The sequence below is a fragment of the Pyxicephalus adspersus genome, chromosome 4, assembly GCF_032062135.1.
Source record: "Pyxicephalus adspersus chromosome 4, UCB_Pads_2.0, whole genome shotgun sequence".
Taxonomy (NCBI): Eukaryota; Metazoa; Chordata; class Amphibia; order Anura; family Pyxicephalidae; genus Pyxicephalus; species Pyxicephalus adspersus.
In genome coordinates, this window is record NC_092861.1 from 26337050 (window position 1) to 26351146 (window position 14097).

At 37.2% G+C, this 14097-nt stretch overlaps 1 protein-coding gene across 2 annotated transcripts in view; it reads left to right on the forward strand.

Moving 5' to 3' along the window:
* UGGT1 (UDP-glucose glycoprotein glucosyltransferase 1) overlaps positions 1-14097 on the forward strand; it is a 57987-nt gene that overhangs the window by 10058 nt on the left and 33832 nt on the right. For both annotated transcript variants that reach the window (XM_072407601.1, XM_072407602.1), the window contains exons 4-15: positions 2075-2205; positions 3852-3964; positions 4228-4402; positions 5056-5152; positions 5890-5965; positions 6829-6929; positions 8218-8317; positions 9069-9129; positions 9831-9922; positions 10942-11092; positions 12267-12386; positions 13765-13850. In XM_072407601.1, the coding sequence (XP_072263702.1) occupies positions 2075-2205; positions 3852-3964; positions 4228-4402; positions 5056-5152; positions 5890-5965; positions 6829-6929; positions 8218-8317; positions 9069-9129; positions 9831-9922; positions 10942-11092; positions 12267-12386; positions 13765-13850 (1303 nt within the window). The remainder of the gene's footprint in view (positions 1-2074; positions 2206-3851; positions 3965-4227; positions 4403-5055; positions 5153-5889; positions 5966-6828; positions 6930-8217; positions 8318-9068; positions 9130-9830; positions 9923-10941; positions 11093-12266; positions 12387-13764; positions 13851-14097) is intronic.

Consider the following 14097-nt stretch of genomic DNA (forward strand, 5'->3'; position numbering starts at 1 on the left):
GGGACCCTCAAAGGTACCCCGAGTGGGACTCGGGATTACCGCTTTTTGCAATTTTTTCCACCCCGAGTCACACTCGGGAATACCGCTAGGGGGGGTTAAAATTCAGAAAAACAAGGACATCTGATTTTAGAAACATTTCAACTATGGCAGCTTCCATATTTCTGTCAGTTTCCCTGTAAATGAAAATTAGAATATATTTTTAGTTATTTCAGTGATTACCCTAAAGTAATTTTCTGATGTGACACGGCTTATTCCATATCTTGGTGTTCTATTAAAGTAGGAGGTCTGTAACCAGATGCAGTAAAGCATAACCATCTCACTGAAAATCAAACAGCAAAGTCTGAATGTGGTGACTACCCTATAGGCATCCATAATTTAAAAATATGGTACATGGAGAAAATACTTTTATGACACAAACACACACACACAATGGTCCTGATTTATTACAGCTCTCCTGGTGAACCAGGGTGATCCAGCAAACCTTTAAAGGATTTCTTAAAAGTCATTTGCTACAGTGCTCAACCCAGAAATTTTTTTAAGCTGGGTGGGAAGAAATTTTAGGTGGGTGGCAGCCCCAGTATGGTGACCTAACTGTTCAGTAATCACCCAAAAACAGCCGGGTGGTTACTGAAATGTGCCGGGTGGTGCACCCGGTTAAAAGAGGCTGGGGAGAACACTGTGCTATTTGTTAGCAAATGTTTTAAATCCTGGACCAGATCCATCACAGGTTTGCTGGATTACCCAGGTCCACTGATAAAAGTGTATCTTATCCAGTCTTGGGGAGCTTTAATAAATCAGGCCCAATGATGGAGAGGCAGCGCTCTGGGATGTCCTACATTTCTGTCTGCTGTGTTGCCTAACTGCAGCAAAGAAAAAAACAGGTCTTATGTTTGGCAGTGCTGACTTTTAGTGCTATGTGATGCTAAGGTTTGAATGGAAAGAAATACAAATTCTTGTAAATCTTCTTGCTTGGAGTTCAGCTGAACATGACTATAGTTTAGGCTATAGTAGGAGAGGACCCTGCCCCGAAGAGCTTACAATCTAAGAGGTGGGGTATTACCACACAATAGGCTTTAGCATTTCACTCTCTAAAAAGGCATGTTACATTTTCCACTCTACTAAAGTTAGTACTTTTTAGCCATTTTGCTGTTCACATGGGTTTTTTATTAACTATATGTTTCCCTTTTTGAGCCTAATAAAACGTTTGTCAGCATTGACTCTTGGAATTCATCCAGACCTGGTATAGACATTTGCTGTCTTTTTTTTATTTACTATTAGGAACAATTTTGTTTTAAGGTCTCACTGCAGTGCAGACAAAGATCATAGCATCAAACACTGCAAGAAACAATATTTATTCATCCATCTGTTTAACACATCAGCAGTTTCTCAATAATGATTTTGCTATAGCGCAGAAGGAAGCCTGTTTTCCTAACTTTAGATTTGTATAGCACAAAATCCAATTAGACAGATTTATAATAGCATTTTGGGTCCTGAATCTTCCCAATACATTCCATTAGTATTACATTGGCTGGGATATATTCCTTACATTCTTGTATGGGGTGATGTTTTACCCAGCTCTTTTTGCCTGCTTATTTGTGTAAGTTAATAGGCTACTAATAACTAAATAACTACCGAAATTTGCAATTAATGTAAAAATGATTGTTGATTTTAGTGACCTTACTTTACTCTACTGCTAATCAGCAATAAAGCTTTATCATCTTTCTCCCACCATCTGTTGATTCTTTTGGAATGTTCTCTGGTTATAACATAGGCACAGCAGCATACCTACTTGGCTCCTTGTACTGCCCTACCTTCTCCCAGTTTTCATTATGCTCCACAGGAGATTTATTTACACCAGCCACATTAAACATACATTTTGTTAATGTTTTTCATACATTTTAAATATTTTTAAATGTTGAGAGGATGATGTGGCCACACAAAGTTTCTGATTTAAAAAATAAACTTGTGTATTCTTTTTGGAAGCATGGGGACCCCATAAATATTTTGGTTATGTAGTAATAACAATTTTTTTTTAATGATTACTCATTTTTTATCTATTTCTGTCCACCTACAGGTTCTGACTTTGCTAACTATAACCTGTTACTGACTCGTGCCAGCCGCCACCTTTCCCCAGTCCAGCAGAATCTACTGAAGTTTGCTTTGTCTCTTCGCTCATACTCAGCAACTGTGCAATCATTCCAACAGGTTTGTAACATCTTAGATTTACCAGCCAGTCACTAACAACAAAAAAACAATTTCCTAAGCTTGGATAACATTGATAAGTGCTTTCAGGTGTTTCTTTTTGCATCCAGCTGGTGTGTTCCTAATAATATATATCTGTTGCAGTAATAGTCTGCACAGATTTAGTCTTTATTATCTAAAAAAGTTTACTGCCGTCCTGTATTGGGGGGAAAGAAAAGGTCCAAAAGGACAGCTCAGCATTTCTACACTCTAGCAATTATCTTTACATTTAACCTGCTGGCTGCTGGTCCTTTTCTGGGTTTTATAGCCAATGTCAGTCAATGACATACCCAGTTGGCTGTTTTCCTGCATTCCTTGCTTAAAGTACTCCAGTGGTGAGTGGTATTGGCGAGTCATTATGTGCCTATTGCTGTATGTAGTAAAAACTACTGCTTTCTGCTGGGGTAGTGGAAGAAGACCCCCTGATGCCAACATACATGCTTAGAATTGCAATATTAAGTGGGGTTTCATGGTGGGAATGGATTTGCAACTGCTGTGGCACTTGCAGGCTTTAGTCTTGATTAAATAAGAAAGAATAGATTATACTTTGTGGCTAACTAATCATGTTAATGAGCATCAGTGTTATATTTTAGGCATTTTAGTGGAGTCATGAACAACTATAGTAATACCCATGCTAGATAAAACTGGCCAGACTCCATTAGTCAAGCATGGATTTACAGCAAAACTAAACCTGGGCAACTCACCTGTCTGCCGTCCAGCCCAGGTGCCGCCATCTTCCTTTTATTCTTCCACTTCCGCATAATCCTTAGCCATGTTCATTGGCTGTGCAAGGAAAACACACCCATATGTCATCCTGGAACACACAAGGGAAGCCAGGAATGCCAGGTTTCCCTAGCACATAAAGTTAATGCTGCTTTTTGCCAGAAACCCGGAGCGTTCTGTCAAGCAAATCGCATTATTACAGAAGGGACATTGCCTGGCCATTTCTGCAGTATTGACCTGCCCGAGCATACGACCTTAAAAGCGGAACTTTAGTTGTTAGGTGAGACAGCTAGAGTACATTCTTAATTGTGCCCACCAGAAGCCTGTATGTCTAAGGGGTAGAATCATGGAACTGATTAAGTTTGATTAGGCTTAGTTGGCAACAAAGAACAATCCAGTGTACCAACTGACATGGAAAAACAGGGCAGTTCCATCACTGTTTTCTGGTTTCCTAAAGACAAATAAATAAGATCAGGTGTCAGGTAAGCCATATCCATTATCTGTGCTATGATACTTTATGTTCAATAGAAAAAAAATGTTTGAAAATCAGAAACGATGGATGATGTTGTTGTGTCTGAGCAGACGTACTGCATATGGGTACACACAGATGTGCAGAACTGCAAAGTGTTTCAATTACCAGATGTTAACAGCTTCTATCTAGGGATTGCTGGAGAGATGTGATAAAAGACAGAAAACAATTAAGTGCTTACAAAAGCACAAAAATGTATGGGTACTGTTAGATGGGATGGAAAAAAGGAATTAGATCACAGATAAAGATAGCAAGGATAAGTTCAGTTTAAATTCTGAAAACACAGCTTAGTACATTCTCTTATTACACCCATATTTACCATATAGAACTGTTTTTTACTGATATTATTTGATTGCAGATTGCAGTTGATGAGTCACCACCCTCAGGTTGTAAAGCTTTCATTGTGGTCCATGGAAAGAAAACTTGTGACCTTAATGAGCTGTCATCATTTCTCAGTAATGCTCTGGAAAGGTATCAATACTGTTATTGTGATTTTTTTTCTCATTCATATATAGTAAAAGACACATGACTATGGACTCTGTAAAATATTGTGTGACAAGGCTATATATATATATATATATATATATATATATACAAGATAATATTATTAAACCAAAGAGATATATATATAGGTAAAATATAAGGTATAAAGACAAGCAACATATCCAAAAAACTTTACGTATGGATGTGCATCATTGTGAATCCATTGTAATAATCTATTACTTTTTGTCCAGGCCAAAACCTTTCCTGTTTAGGGGAGATCACCAGTACCCTGGTAGCTCACCGGAGAGCCCTGTAGTAATACTATATGCTGAGATTGGCTCTGAAGGCTTTTCCAAGTTTCATCAGCATCTTTCAGAGAAGTCTCGAGCAGGGAGCATTGCATATGTGCTAAGACATTATGTTGTGGTAGGTTTTCAATGTTCTTCATTGTTACTATGATTTTACTGTTAACTTTTTAAATAATATATCTAATCCTAAAGTCACATTACGTACTACAGTCTGACTGTACAATTTTATTTACATTTACCAACAACTATGTGGTAGGTCCTTCACTACTAGACATACATTGATTGGGTAGTCTACATGGGCATCCATATTCAATAGTTTTAAGAAATCTAAAGGAGATTGAACTGTCAGATTGTATTGTGTCCCAGTCATTTGCTCTAGTCTGCTATTTCAGACTGTTGAATCTGTGGTATGCAGCCTAATGGCCTAGGAAGTTTACACTTACTAAGAAGTCACTGGTATAAATAATCTGATCTGGCTGTAGAACTGCAATGTAGACTTCTCCCTTTGGGTGCCACCTTGAGGATTAGAACTCTAACATGCAAATTGCAAGACCTTCTACATGGTCATGTTTGCCTTTCACTGATTAGGAACCTATCTAAATTACTGACCAATAAAGAAAGCTTGATGGAGTCAATGTCAGCTTGTACCAATGTCTTGCATTTTACAGACTGTATTGTATGTTTAACAGATGGCTCCAAGGTAAGAATATCTTACTAAATTTACAGGGTCCTTATTTGATGTAGTGTATAATGCATTTTTTGTCTGCACAGAATCCTGGTTCAGAGAAAGTTTTCCTCTCTGGATACGGTGTGGACCTTGCCATTAAAAGCACAGAGTATAAAGCTAAGGATGACACACAAGTGAAAGGTAACAAAGAAGTCTGATTACAGTGCGTTCCCATTAATATACTTCCTGAGAGAAACTCCTTACTATCCTATATACCATTGTGTATTCTTCAAACTTCTCTCTGTATTATTGCAGCTCACATACTTTTTTTTAAAGTTTTTATTGATGGTTTTATCAGTTTGTTGTGGATTGAAATGCCATGTCACCATAACCTGACACACATCCTTTTTGACAATGCCGTACACCATAGTATATAAATGATTAGCCATCAGTACACTGGGTTACACCCAGATGCATGTGCATTGTTGCCTATTGACATCTCACTAGTCCTTGGAGGTAGTGGCTGCTGGTTATAGCAGTAATACGCTTCTAGTCCTATGGTAATATCACTCACTGGAATAGGATAGAACATCAGAGTCCTTCCCCTTACCATTCCTTAACATAGAGGGATATGGTTCAGATATCCTCATTGACAGCTGAGAACTGATAACAGTCAGTATAAGCAGAGAGTTTCAGAAGCTATCATCTCATAGGATTTCTGGTAATGTCATCAGATTTTTTTTTTTTACCTTTTCAAATAAATGTAGCCAAAACACTTACAACATTACATTTAACAGACCAAAAGAGACTACATAGGAGAAGTTCATTCTTAAGGATTACCTACACTTTATAATTTGTTTTGTAAAACAGTGCTTTGTATTCATAATAAATATACATTTATACATATACATTTTTGTTCCTTTTAAATGTATTTTTAGGGAATGGACTGAATGCCACGGTAGTGAGTGATGATACTGTGGATGAAGTGCAAGGATTTCTGTTTGGAAAGCTCAGGTAAGAGAGCCAAGAGTACAGACTTTACAGGAGTCAATGTCCAATACCAGAGTTTCCTATCTGCCAACTTTTTCAGGGTCAATGACTCAAACTATTGATTTATATAGGTTGGCAGGAGAGCTGGGTCAATATCATATTTGTTTTGACAGATCTCTAGGTACAACCCATGTATTTTATGACACTTCCTTTAAAGCTGTTCTCCAGGCAGATAAAAAAGAGTTAAAAACATGTGGATTTATGAGTACATTACATGTGTTAATAAATACAAGCTTTGGACATACCTGAATTTGTCTTGGTGTCAACTTCAACACCAGGCTGTTTTTGGGTGGTTACTGAAAAGCTGGGTCACAATACAGGGGCCACCACCTGCTTACAGCTTCTTCACAACCAGCTTAATAAAAATTCTGGGGAGGACACTGTATTTTATCTTTGTATTGGGCTTTGAGTCCAGCTTTCATTGACTGACAAATATGACACCTTGAAGAGGATGTTTTCCTCACAATTGTATGTAGTAAGGTCAGGAAGTTTATTTTCTGCTACATACAGCTTACTGTACAATAGTCTATCGATGCACTATGCTGCCAGATTCTATTCAGATGTACTTGGTTAACAAAAACGAAACAAATGTGTTATATGAAAATGATTTCTCAGATAATGTCACATCTGTTTCTGTGTATGTTTTTTTACATGATGTAACTTGGACCAGTAGTTCTTTTATGTAAGCCGCTTTGTAATTTAGTTTTTTTTTTTTGTGTGACTGTCTTTTATATTTGATCATAAAGCCTTAGAACATAATTAGGATTGTCTGTCTGGAGTCCAGTGGCCTTTCATAACGAAGTTGATAATGAGCTTTTGTTTCACAGACAGCTGTACCCAGAGCTTCAAGAGCAGCTAAAAGAGCTAAGGAAACATTTAGTGGAAAGCACCAATGAAATGGCACCTCTGAAGGTCTGGGAGTTACAAGGTATGGCAATGAGCACTGCAACTATTAGGTCGATAATGTTAGACCAGTATTTCTCAACCAATGTTTCATGGAACCCTAGGGATCCCCCACATGTTGGCTAGTTACCTTTGACACCAATTCTCTTTGTAAGGGTGAACTTCTTCCCAGTGGCCAGCAATGTAAGAGGCATTCTCTCTACTGACCACTATACTATTGTACTATGAGTTTTAGATGTACTATTTTTTTCTGGGTTCCCCATGGTAGAAAGGTCAAGAAACACTATGTTAAAATATCTAAATCTATATATGTATCCACTGGCTTAACCTCTGCTAAACACAAGATCCACATGATTGTGTAAACCCATAAATCTCCATATATGCCCATTCTTATCAGACTCATTTACCATATAGCCCCCGTTTAATCCACTGGATACTGGTTCTATCCTATATGATGCTTACAATGTTGTTCACCTACATGTATGGTACTCCATACCCAGTAAAATACAGATGCTGCCATTTCTGTGCACCTTCTAGAAAGGTTTTTTAGCTGTCTCTAACTTCAGTACCTAAAGTCACAAACCTGGACATTATTGCTGATAGTAAGTCACTCCTGATCTGCATATTGCCATGCTGCCATCAGTATTAAACGAGCATCAATAGCAGCCTCTATGATTCTTTCACCTAATATTTCCAAAAATAGCTGGGAATTATATTTCAAATAGTTGATGGTAATCTAAATGAAGATTCTCCTGTGTCAAGGGTTGTGAACCAGGACCAGCCACATTAACCTAAATCCTAAAAAGCAGAAAGACAGACCTCAGTATATTTATAGTGCAAAGAACCCTCTCTAGGAAGCTCCAGATATAGGCAGGGAAAGATATAGGCAGGGAACCCTCCTATGGAGGGTTTTTAGCACCGTACAAGCTTTTTAAATCTAATCAATTAGAGAGGAAGAGTGAATTGGGATTATTATGTCCACCAATGGCTCCAGCACCTAGGTGCCAGCAAGAAGTATTCAGAAAGACAAAAAAAACTTTTACTGTTAAGTTTCATGCCTAGGGCAGGGTGATGAAATAGCAGTATTGCAGAATGACAATAGTTAAATGTCAGGTCTCTATCCTGCCTGTATATCCCAACACTTGCTGGAGAGAAATACAAATCCTTTTGCAACTGTTTGACTGGAGTTTATCATTTAGATTTTTATTTGGTGTTTCAAATTTATAGTAGAATAGTTTAGCTTTATTATGTTTTCTTTGTATAAAGATATACATTTTTTTTACTATATTTGGACTCTTCTTGTTTTCATTAAGATCTGAGTTTCCAGACTGCGGCTCGTATCCTGGCTGCTCCCTCCTCTGACGCCTTGAAGATCATGAAAGATTTGAGCCAGAATTTTCCAACTAAGGCTAGGTAACATTGTTTTATTACTCATTTAAATTTGTCTATTTGGTCCACAGTAACTGCATATAAATTCTTGAAAAAAAGGAAAGCGCTTATGGCAAGCAGTTAGGTTTTGACTTTTGTAGTGATCTTTACAAGTAAATAAAATGGGATATGGGGCCATCTAATTGCAGCAATTTAGTATTGATGCTAAACTCTAAACCACCTAATGGCGTCCACTTGTAACAATCTAATACTAAATCAAGTGTTGCGGTTTTTAGTGTTTGGAAGTCAAAATTTATTGTGCCACATACTAGGCAAAGCTGCGGCTGTCTGCCTACCTTGTGTTGTAGAGCCTTTACAGTGAGATAAATGGGTCACCATGCTTATAAAATGAGTTAATGTGACTGCCATATGAACATAAGTAACAACTCTTTTATACATCAACTGTTATACAAATTGCATCATTGGCATTCCTCCACACCCCCAACCTTTATTTTATACACTTGCATGAATTGTAGGGTCCAGTAAGCTGATCTTTTTATACATGTCTGTTTAAAAACATTAAAAAGGTTTTAGGTCTGATTTATTTATTTTTGTTAGGACAAGCAAGTGTGCTTTGTCTCTCTCTGGGTATTCTTTGGCTAAGCTGTAATTGAATTATCTAGGGTTGTCACATTCATTCAAAGTAGTGTTACGCTATACCAAATTTTCCACAAATACCTCTAAGGGCCATAAAACTTTAAAAATGAGTAACATTTATGTCCATTTTCTTTACTAGAGCTTTGACAAAGACAGCTGTTGACTCTGCTTTGAGGAAAGAAGTAGAAGAGAATCAAAAAGTAAGTAACAAGAATCCCTTTTGTTTTAAAAATCCACTGCTGTAGTTTCCTTATGAAGGAAGTGTTTACAGGCAATGGGCAGACATATGATAGCAATGCTGATTTTATTGGTAAGTTATGCCTAGTTTGCTTTAAAAGGTAATTTGCAAAGTGCAGCAATCAAATCAGCAGTGATGTTTTAATTATTCTATACAGATAAAAAGTGAAATCTGGCTGTTCTAGGTTTCTGCACCGTGCATATAACCATCAATTTCATAAACTATTTTTAAGTTTGTGGTTAGGAAGACAATTAAACTATAATGAATAAATAATTGTTTTAAATACATTCTATAATGTACTTTCTCTTTTAGCTATCACTAGTGACAGGAATGATTATTTACATTTTTACACTACTTGTTTTCCAAATTCTCACCTTGATTTAGCACCACCACAAATCCTATTAAAAGTAAAAAAAAATACTTCAGTCTAGAGGTATGAGCACTAACTGTTTCTGTGGCCAGTGGTATGCTCTTCATATTGTATATGTCAGCTTTGGCCCATGTTTTGTGTAAATTAAAAACAATGTCAGAAATAATACCGTAGGAAGAAATGATTATTCTTTTTGTAATAGTGTGGTTGAAGTCTATATATCAATAATGGTAGTATATTCTATATAAGATATTGTTCTCACTGAAACCTCATTGTTTTTGTTTGTTTTGTAGTATTTCAAGAATAACCTAGGCCTACATCCTGGAGACTCTGCCTTGTTTATTAATGGGCTGGTTATTGATCTGGACAGTCAAGATATGTTTAGGTATGGTCAGCATGGAGCTGAATACAGTAAAGAAATTGCATTCAATTAATGATGTTTTCAGTTTCAGACAGGAATTGGAAAGCATGCCCATGTGCTCTTTCCTAGTGCGCCATGGCAGATTGGTGAATAACGTATTGGGAACAACCACTGTGCATTCCTATAAGGAAAAGCACATAGGGGTGCTTCCATTTTGTACTCCCGCCTCCATTCTCCATAGAACAGAACAGTCGTGTGTACAGCATTCGTTCCATCATCTGTCACTGGAAATGGTCATAAAAAGATCCCTTACAGTGACAGTCTGGGGCTTTAGACTTTCACCATTAAGAGCTGCTACACTGGGTGTGGGACAAAACCCTGGGTGTGCTAGTGGCTAGCCTTTGAGCCTACAAAATGGTTCGGTAGAATTTCTAAATGAGCACATGATGTGCTGTTGTTATTTGAACTGAAAAACCTCCTTAGGATGTCTATATTGTGTTACATTTAGTGCCCTGCAAAGTGTAGATGGCTATGGTTAATATCATTCCCAGTTCAAGTAGCACATGAATTTTCATCTGGCTCCATCTGCTGGACTGTACACTTGATTCCTAAACGTAAATGGGGGTCCAGAGCGTGTCCAGATAACAGGGTGGATGGGGTGGACCTACAATCCATTCCCAGTTTGACCTTTTCATCGTTTTGATCTTTGTGGGGTGATTTTATTCCCAAAACACACAAACACTGTGCAAGTTGCAAATGCTGTAAACCTCTGTTTTTAAATAACTATCATTATTATGGATGAAGCCAATAATTTATAAGTGATAGCATTCTGACCAATTATGTACTATTCTGTACATGAAAAACAAAATACTGTGGTAGTGGATATACTAGCTTAAGCTGATTCGTACAGTGGAAGTTTTCAGATCCTGTGATCTTTCCAAATTTACATGTGAAATGCACATCTTCAATTTAATTTTATGATTTTTACTTTTATTGTCCGCTTATCTGAATGATGATGTCTTGACGCTATTTATTTCACACAGTTTGTTTGATGTCCTGCGTAATGAGGCTCGGGTGATGGAGGGACTCCACAGATTGGGTATAGAAGGTTCCGCATTGCATAATGTTCTTAAACTCAATATCCAGCCATCTAATGCAGATTATGCTGTGGATATCCGAAACCCGGCAATATTGGTAACTTCCATTACTTTTCATACCTTTATCTGATTACTGATCATAATGTTGTATTACAGGTTTACTTCATGTGGAAATATCAGTGATGGTTGAGTAGTAGGGTCGATGTTATGTTGGTTTTGACTGATTACATGGCTAATTGTGTGATCATTGTCAAAAATCAGACTCAATGTTGTTAGTCCCGGAGATATGCAGGCAATTTCTGCTGGAAGGTCAGTCAGCCTTAGCTCTTCTGCACGAGCACCAGAGGTTTTTGAAAATCCTAGTTGAGTCTGACTGTTGTAGTGAAATGTACCATCCCACTGCAGAAAGTTACACTTTTCTATGTAATCTGTTCTTCTGGAAACACCAGTTGCTGAGCTCTGTGAGAATGCAGAGCAGATTTTCCAGTTTTGCCCCTTTAGAAACATAACACACAGAGGCAGAAAAGGGATCGCATGTGGGGCAACATTTTGTTACCTAAGGCTGAAGTTTCACTCCAAACCTTCCAAGGTTTAAATTTAGTTGAATTGAGTGGATGTTCTGTCTTTTTTGGTATTTAACTTTCAGTGAATGGTTTTATGTGTTTCATGAAGTTACTTTTAATCCTTGAAAATAATTTTTCTGTTTTAGGCAAAACATTTTTCATTGTGTTAGCCCCAGTGATTGTAAAGTTTATTAAAACAGAACTTAACTTGTTGGTGTGTGTGAGCTTATTGTTGTATTTGAGGCGTATGTACAACATTCTTGCTGATTACAGCACACAGCTACCATTTTCTAAGCACCTTTCAATAGTTATATAGGATCCTGTCAGCACTGCATCCTCAAAGCTACATCTATCCATCTATGCTGCTGTCTCTTCTAAGTCTACCACAATCCTTTTCAGTCATTGGATGCAGGAATTATATTTTCACTTGGATGTAGATCTTTTCTCATTGGTGTCAGTAATAAAGCCAGGCTTTGCACTACATGGTGAATGCACCATGCTGTGTAGGCAAAAAAAAACCAAAAAAACAAAAATACACCAGAAGCAAGGAAAATGTTTTTCTGTCAAAAGTAACCATGTCATTTCTGCCAAAAACCTTCACCTCTTTCTGTCATTTTGTATTTTGTGTCTAGTTCCACTTTAACTATTTTGACTTTAAGAACATACCATTTTGTTTTGCATTTGTGCCAATGTTTGCTTGTGTTGTAGTGGGTGAACAATTTAGAGACTGACAGCAGATACAACTCGTGGCCGTCAAACGTTCAAGAGCTCCTGCGACCTACCTTTCCTGGAGTCATCCGACAGATCCGTAAAAACTTCCATAACTTTGTAAGTGGATAAGATTTTAAATAGGTATTGGATTTAGGAAAAAAAAAAATTTCTGCAAGCTTTCCTAAAATTCAGATTTTTTTTTTCTTATCGTGACGTCAAAATTACGTCAAAATTATAGTGGATAAAGAGGCTATTTTATAAAGTGAAATGAACAAATATAAGTGTTAATCACACAATATATAATCAAATGCATGCACACACACCACCTTTTACATATTGGTTTATTGTGTTTGATGTTCTGTACCCACTTCAGTAACATCTAAAGAAATCATGGCTTAGAATTTATGCAATACCTAATTTTTTTCGGGCAGGCAAATATCTTTGGAAAGGAACACATTTGTCAAACAGCGCAGCTGTTCATTCTGCTCTCTTTTTTTCTGAAAAGCAGTTAATCTGACATTCAACACACATTTACTGCCGGTAAATATTCCATCTCCCTTGTGCATGTGTTTTAAATGAGTAGTTGATTCACCACCAGTAAATGTTTGCTGAAAATCACCTCCACATCTTTATAAATATGTGTAGGTTTGTTTATAAAGTGCGTTTAATTTTCTGCTTTCCAGATCTTACTTGTCTATAAACTCCTAGACACAATCCACTCTGACAGACACAGCCCACTTCTTTGTGTGAATATTTTCAGCAGTGTTTTATCCTCTGTGGCCGCCCTTGTAAGCTGCAGTAACATTGAATGGGTCATCTCCCTCAGTTAAGTTTTAATTCCTGACAATATAATATTCATTTCCTCACATTGAACTCTATATTGAAACATTCTGATGCATGCCCCATGGTGATTACATTTATTTCTGTGTGGAAAATTGTCAGCAAACAATAATCCTATTAAAGTGGGTTTTATTTTTCAGCTAATGAATGCATCAACGTTTCAGGGACATAAAGAGTCTCTTTTCTAAAGGCAGCTCACATTAACAACATCAGTATGTCTGGTGCCTTGTGTACCCAAAATGTTGGTATGTCTGTTTTCCCACTTCCTTAGGATATGGAAACCTTTTCCATATCTCTACTTTCCTCTCACTTAAATATGTCAAAAGTGCTGGGAAATCTCACATTGGAATGAATCAACACTTAGACATTTGGAGGTGACTTAGGGGGATGACCAGTAAGTGGATGCCTTGCCCTTAGCTGTTTATGCATCTGACACTTGACTGACCAATGTGAATGGACAGAGTAGTGTATTATAACATTCAATTTTTCTTTAGTTCATTGGATAAGGATGATCATTTGACATTGGGTCTGTTTTAATTTCAAGCAGATTATTTGAAATTTGGTCCTCAGTCTTACTGTTTATGTCTACCTTTGAGTATAATTGTACTGTGCGTCGCAAAATGGCTAATTTATGTTCTTTCATTTTTCCTTTTAGGTTCTCTTTATTGACCCAGCACAAGAGAATACCTCTGAACTGATCAACATGGCAGAGATGCTTCTAAGTAACCACATACCTGTGAGGTAATAGAGCAACCCCCTACAAATGGTTTCATTCACAAAGAAACACTTAGCCAAAATATTAAATAATATTATGTGGATCCCTCTTTTGCCTCCAAATCAACTCCAAAACTCTAAAAGTGACTCAGCATCACTCTGCATTGGCCTTGGTGCTATCTCTTCAGTAGGTGAATGATGCATATTTACCTAGCCATCCACATGAAAACATTTTTTCCGGTAGATTTGGACACATCTTTCTATTGATACAAGG